Source organism: Styela clava, chromosome 9 (assembly GCF_964204865.1).
Source record: "Styela clava chromosome 9, kaStyClav1.hap1.2, whole genome shotgun sequence".
In the NCBI taxonomy this organism is placed as follows: Eukaryota; Metazoa; Chordata; class Ascidiacea; order Stolidobranchia; family Styelidae; genus Styela; species Styela clava.
Window position 1 is genome coordinate 5313357 of NC_135258.1, and position 7557 is coordinate 5320913.

A 7557-nucleotide genomic window follows, 5' to 3' on the forward strand; every position below is an offset into this window, starting at 1 on the left:
TTATCCAGCGCAATCTGAATTCCTAAACCTAATCCTAACCCCAACTGGATATTAATTTTTTTTATATTAAGATGTGGCGGAGGTGTTTTTTTGTTGTTGGGAACTTCGTATAAAGATCTGACCCTCGCAATATGCACAAACACATCCACAAGTGCAAAACCATAGAAAGAGGAAAGGCTGATACCATATCATTAGCAAATTTGTTAAAATTGACCCTGATTATAATAAATTATGTTTGACCCCTAATTGTATTTATAGAGAATGATGATTTATATCACAAAGTCCTTAAGTGTTGGGTAAACAAGCTGAGTTCTTCGAATACTTAGAATAAAAGTAGCTAAGCAAAGTCTGTGTCAGGTATCTCTATTAAAAGGGTATGATAAGATGCATACCAATGATGAGGGGAGAGTTACATTTGTTAATCATTTACAAATTACTAAGAAATGTTTGGGCGTATTAAATAATACGTGGGTGTCTCACTGATAAGGTAATTTGAACAGATGTTATGTTATTTTCACTTTTTGTTGAGGGCTCATTACCCTATTTCAATAAACTTATATAAAATACCTGTAATCTATTTTTATACAGCGCCCATTTACGCCTTTCCCTCCAAACCAGTAGCCACTGATATCTAATAATATGTAAAAGCTGTTGAAAGGACTGGGATTTTTCTAATTATACCTTTGGTGAAATGTGCAGGCATGGGATTTAAAGTCAAGGTAAGCTTCAATCAATAGACCAAGGGTTTTTAAACCTTTTCGTGGAGCAAAACCTCAATAAAACATCTGAGATGCTTGAATAAAAGCCTGCACAATAGCCTAATTGTATTAATTGTATAGACTATAAATATATCTAAATGCAGACCTAATTCCGCTTAAAGCAAATAATCTTCAAAATGTAGCAAGTTTATTAATAGTGGCATGTATTTCGTAATTTTTAAAGAATTTACTTATATCAATATAGACTCTTGGATTTGAATGGAAACTTGCTGAACCATTTATTTCTATGTATTGCAATCGACCCAACACTTTGATTTGAGCAAACATGTTAAAATAACATATACAGTAATTATTAGTATGCCAGTGAGTTTGTCAACAACGCCAAAAATGGTCAATTATTGCCCCACAATAATTCACAGCACACAAAAGTGTTATTTTTCATTCACAGAAGAATGATAAACCTTCTGTCTTAAATGTACGATTTCGAAATACAAAATTGTGATGCTATGAAACCCAGAAACGCTGGTGAACCTAACTTTTAGTATGCCCATGCTCGCCATATCACCCAGAGTGTATTGAATTTGTAGGCAATTCTGAAGACGAAAGACTGCAATTAGTCACAGTTCTTCATATGTCAGTGTCTACTTGTACAGGCCTTGTTCGGAAATAAGGTATTGTGAATGCCGCATAAAGAAAATTGAAACTAAATTCGCAAATTTGGCGTTCATGTTTTGATATTAAAATTCAAGTCCAAAGAATAGAATTTGGAGAAAAGAATTTTGAACTGCCGTTTCGAATTGTATTTATTCATTTGGATATTCAACTCACAACCATGAAATTGTCTCTTTGAAAAAGCCCTCGTATAAGCTTTCCTCTCTCATTATATAATTATGAAAATTCTATCCTATTATAAGCCATGTGCTCAGTCCTCATTGCCGAAATTCCTGTTGCATGAGAGACTGCTTGCTCAGAGCCTTGTTTTTGAAGAACAAAAACTAGATGGAAATGAGTCTTGTTCTGGCTCTGATTATAACCAAAAATAACTTAATTAAGGGTGTGATATACCAGACATATAGAGTTCTGCCCTTCCAAAAATAGTAGCCTGACATATAAGGGACTGCTGGTTCAGAGCTTCGTTACAAGTATAAACAAAAAAACCTTACCTTACAATCACACATTGGTCTTTCTGGGTCTTCTGCATGTTGAAGTAAGCATTGTCTGCAATTGCAAATATATGTGGTGGCAATTCTCCGATTTGTTTGTTTGTGTACATCCGGATCTGGTCTGCCTCATACAAGGGAAGGATTTGATAAGGATTGACAGCCACAAGGATTGAACCAGTGTAAGTCTGAAACACAGAAATTTTGTGAACTTATATTGCTAATTAGAAGATTTTTCACACTATTTGAACCAGAGTTCTGAACTGGGGAACTTAATCAGCTTCAAAAGTGTCATTTTCAACTGTTTGTATCAGGGCGGTGGAGTAAAGCCTGCCGTAACAAATTGGTTAAGTGCCTGACAGCTAGCGACTGGCATTATATTTAGAATTTCGATAAGTATGTAAGATTTATGTGGCTCGTGTCATGTTAGAGTAACTTACATACTCTTGCATAAATCAGTGAATATGATGTTTAAGTTGTTCATATCATATAATCTTATGTCACATTCGACAACGTTTGCGAGTAAGAGAATCTGTTGTTGGCAAGTTTGAAACAAAAAGAAGCCTGATTTTCAAGACTTGTTGTAAATAAAAGTGTTATCACATTACCCATTAAAACACAAGGGAGAACCAATAACCGAAGGAAATACCATTTTTTAGACATGGTCAATCGAATATATTACCCTTAATTAAACCGCAGAAATATAAATTGTGAGGCTGACTTTGTACAAACAGCGACTGCTATGTAAACAGCTATTTTATATTGAATGGACTAGAATCTTATGGTTTGCAACTGCATAACCAATCATTACACCTGGGTCTCTAGTAGAATCGACTATGTTGTCATCACTGGTTAAAGATAACGGGTTGAAATTTCATGTTCAACTCACAAAACTTGGTTCAGAGTCAAAGATAAGATAAAATATTCTATATAAAATAAAATTCTATCTGCCTTATTATTTTCTTTGGTATAACTTACAACACTTACATAAATTTCGTTTTCATTATATCTCATAGGTAAATTCCTGAGAATTCCCCTTCATTCATATCGCCAAGTCTGATCATGTCCTCAACTCCATCTACAGATGTTGAATGCATCAGTTTGATTGATGAATCCACATCTAACCATCTTTCCTAAATTTGTATCAAACATATTTTGCTTCAATATACAAAAAAATGCAATCAACAGGATCCTGAGACTATTTCTAGAATATATTTTAAAATATAAATTCATAGAAGCGCAATTGATTTTTGGTAAAATTTCAAGCACGTTTTCTGGTTATGCATACATAGCTATGCCCGACTGAACCATCGGGAACAAACCAAAGTCTATGGGAGTTTGAAGAAAAAGGGATCCATTAGAGGGCTAAGGGATCCAAAGGGTGGCATGATGAGCATAAAGTACCAAAATGAAAGGATCCTCCATTGTAGCATAGCTTGCAAAAATGTCAAGTTAAGGGCAACTCTATATGCTATGAAACTGAGTAACAAAAATCAGATTTGTATGAACGAATTTTCTTGGAGAATTCTGCCTTTTGAGATTGTTTGTCTCTGAGTAACAGGTAAATCATGGCCACCACCTCCCCAAAACCAGGTATACCATGCTTCCACCACCTCAGAACCAGATGAAACATGCCCCCACCACCTCCCCAAAACCAGGTATACCATGCTTCCACCACCTCAGAACCAGATGAAACATGCCCCCACCACCTCTTGACTTCACAGTCATGTAAACCATGCCCGTCACAACCTCCAAAACCAGGTGAACCATGCCCACCATCACCCAAAACCAAGTATACCATACTCCCATCACCCCAGAACCTGATAAAACATGCCCCCACCACCTCCTGACTTTGAAACCAGGTAAACCATGCCCACCACCTCCCCAAAACCAGATGTAACATGCCCACACCACATCCTGACATCAGAAACAAGTAAACCATACCCACCCCCTCCACAAAATCAAATATAACATGCCCACCATCTCCAAAAGACCAGATAATCCATGCCCACCACCGCTCCAAAATGAGGTGAATCATGCCCACCACCTCCCCAAAACCAGATAAACCATGCCAACCACCTCCCCAAAATCAGGTGAATCATGCCCACCACCTCCCCAAAACCAGGTAAACCATAGCCACCACCGCTTCAAAACCAGTTTAACCATGCCCACCACCTTCCCTCAAACCAGATAAACCATGCCAACCACCTCCCCAAAATCAGATAAACCATGCCAACCATCTCCCAAAAATCAGGTAAACCATGCCAACCACTTCCCCCAAACCAGCTAAATCATACCCACCACCGCTTCAAAACCAGTTTAACCATGCCCACCACCTCCCCAACCCAGATGAACCATGCCCAACACCTCCCCAAAACCAGGTAAACCATGCCCATCGTTTCTCCAAAACTGGATAAACCATGCCCAACAACTCCCCAAAATCAGGTAAACCATGCCCATCGTCTCTCCAAAACTTGATAAACCATGCCCAACACCTCCTCAAAACCAAATAAACCATGTCCACCACCTCCCCAAAACCAAATAATCCATGTCCACCACCTCCTCAAAACCAGGTGAATCATGACAATCAAATAGAGATAATTAGTAGAGGCTATATTGAAGAGTCAAGACACACAAACCTCTTTCTCGTTGTCTACTAATACTTGGATTTTATCACCTTCTCTTTCTTTGACCACTGCACCCAACGGTACCGAACAGTTAGACTGAGGGTTTTTATCCGGTAACCAACATGGACGTCCTAAAAGTGTAAAGTAAGCAAAGTAATAGACGCCCTAAAGTGCGAGTGAGTCCAGGAGTGTTTACATTCAATTCAAAGAGTCATTGTCAGCGTTCCTCAAACTTTTTACACCCGGAACGCCTTTGCTTTTTATCTCACGCCGCGGAAAATCAAGAAATTAGTAAGAAAAATTGATAATAAAAAAATTTGGTTATAGCCATGGCGACCAATTTAGTCGCAATTTTGAGCATTGTTTTGTAGAACACTCCGGAAGAGCTCGCGGAACAGCAGTGTTCTGCGTAACACAATTTGAGAAACGCTGATCTATATTATTACTTATCCATTTTAATCGGTAAGTATGTTGATAGGTATTTGTCTGTCTGTCTGTTTGTTGCTTATCGATCTTAAGATCGGTAAGTATATTGATAGGTATTTGTCTGTATGTCTGTGTGTCTGTTAGATGGACGCGATATCTCGCGAATGCGAGGTTGAATCTGCTCCAAATTTTGCATGTGCATTCATCTTATCTCGGACCAGAAACCTATTGATTTTGGGCGAATTATGTCGTATAATTAGCGAGTTATCAATCAATTATTGATATAGTGATCTAGATTTTTGTAAAGCGAGAGAATTTTGAGACCCGCCGAGTGTGTGTGTGCGATGCGCAGTGCGCAAGTTACAAGAGCGGATGAATCGAAACTGCAGTTTATGTTTTGGGGGATCCCCTAACTATCGATCGATAAGTCTTCGGTTTCCAACCGATATTCTCGTTTGTCTGTTAGATGCACGCGATATCTCACGAAAGCGAAATTGAATCTGCTCCAGATTTTGCATGTGCATTCATCATATGTCGTATCAGAAGCCTATTGATTTTGGATGAATTATGTAGTATAATTAGCGAGTTATTAATTAATTAGTGATGGGACACAAGGTGTCACTATGGAGTAAGAGCGCTGTTTTGGGGATCCCCTAACTTTCGGTCGATAAGTCTCCGGTCTCTGACTGATATTCTCGTATTTGTATATTGTAAATATCATCAAATACTACAAATTAGATTTGCCATTATACGTAGGCTTACCATACGTCCCGGTTTAGCCGGGACAGTCCCGGTTTTAGCAAGTTTTTTCGCCGTCCCGGCCGCAGACCTAAATGTCCCGGTTTTTCAGTATGGCAGTCATAAATAATTTTTCTATTTGTTTTTTTTTTCACTGATTTGCCTCTCACTTCACTAGTTCAGATGGAGAAAACAATTGGTATGTCATAGTTATGAACCATGCGTTAATTCAACAAACAATTGTACTGTCGTGGACTCATCAAAATACCGAAAGAAAGTGTTCTAATGCAGTGGTTCCCAACCGCCGGTCCGCGGACCGGTGCCGGTCCGCGAAGCTTTTTTGCCGGTCCGCGAGAAATTTCGTTGTTTTTATGCTGTATAAATCTCTTTACCGAAGACGAGGTTGCGTTGGTTTATTACGCAATTTCTCTTCCGCCGTCATATTGCGACGTATTTCGCGACATCTTGGCGCCGAGTAATCACACTTTTCGCTTTTTTGGCTCCGATTCATCGCGAATGCACTCCATGAAATCTGGCAAAATTCAGAAATCTAAAAATCGACACGCGTGCTTTTTCTGTTCTGCGTCATATTCCTGATTATTATGACCATCTATATAAAACGTTATGCATATTTCCTTTGTTTAAACCAGAAAACAGTCAAGAGCAGTATAATAATATAAGAGTAGCAGGCGCGGCGGTGTGGCTCAACGGGCTAAGCGTTAGGAATACGCTCGCCACCGCACCTCTAACTACTCTGCGTGGGTTCGCAGGTTCGAATCCCATGCAGGGATGGTTATGTGCGAGAGGATTGCTGGACTCCTCGCCGTCGTTGGGTGGTTCACGTAACCGCTGGTCGGTTACGGTTTCCTCCACCACCAAGTCCATGATTCCGAAAACAAACAATACAGTAAATCTAATCCCATACCCGACTTGGAATGGTAACCGGACGAGAGGCCGCGGTTCGCCATATAGATAAGCCGTCTTATTGGCTTTCCTCTCTCCCGGGATAAATATGTAAATCCTATCCTATCCTAATATTCCAGTAAAATATGAACTTGTTCCAATATTTCGAGCAGACATAGTAGGATTTTGATCCTGGTGCTAACTTGCCAAGTCACCGACGACTTTGTCATTGCAATGTACATTCATTTCGTTTGAGGCGTCGATCAACTGCAGAGGGTCTAATATAAATGAACCCGATGAAAAAGAAAAATCTTGAATAAAATTGTAAATCTACTTTACAGTCTAGATTTAAGAAAGAATCACTGTCACAATTTTGGATATCTCTCGATGGCGAATACCCATCGCTAAGGAATCAAGCAATCAAACTGTTGTCCGCATTTTCAATCAGTTACTGCGTTATGCGAATAAACATTTCCATCACTAGCTTCAATTAAAACGAAGCAAAGAAATCGGCTGCACGCCTCTGCAGAGCTACGTGTTGCAGAAACTTCATTGAGGCCTCGTTTGCAATCCAATATTGGAAACGAAACAGCAGCAAAATTCTCACTAGAGTTAATTGTGTTTATACATTATTCGGCATGTACATGTTTTTCTATGTGAGATGTTTTATGCGTGCTTTTCTTACGCATAATGGGTACCCAGTACTGCATTTTATTACGAAAATAGATGGTAGTACATTATGTTTTACCCATTTTAATTTTTGGCTGGCACATTATTTGATAGTTTTTCTTCGTGTGAAATGTTTTTAAGTGTGGCTTTTTTGTCTAGAAGCGTATTGAGTGCCCGACATTGCATTATATTATCTGTTCCGGTCATTTCAATTTTTTGCCGGTCCGCGAGTACATTTAATTTAATTTTACCGGTCCGCCAGGATAGAAAGGTTGGGAACCACTGTTCTAATGAGTTGAACGATTTCCATTATTT

At 39.0% G+C, this 7557-nt stretch overlaps 1 protein-coding gene across 1 annotated transcript; it reads right to left on the reverse strand.

Moving 5' to 3' along the window:
* Positions 1-1888: 1888 nt before the first annotated feature.
* Positions 1889-7325, reverse strand: LOC120339301 (unconventional myosin-VIIa-like). Its single transcript, XM_078116063.1, has 4 exons — positions 7322-7325; positions 4519-4637; positions 2867-3012; positions 1889-2067 (listed from the first exon to the last, which is right to left on the reverse strand). The coding sequence occupies exons 1-3, from the start codon at positions 7323-7325 to the stop codon at positions 2890-2892; spliced, it is 246 nt and encodes an 81-aa protein (XP_077972189.1). The 3' UTR covers positions 1889-2067; positions 2867-2889.
* Positions 7326-7557: the final 232 nt, after the last annotated feature.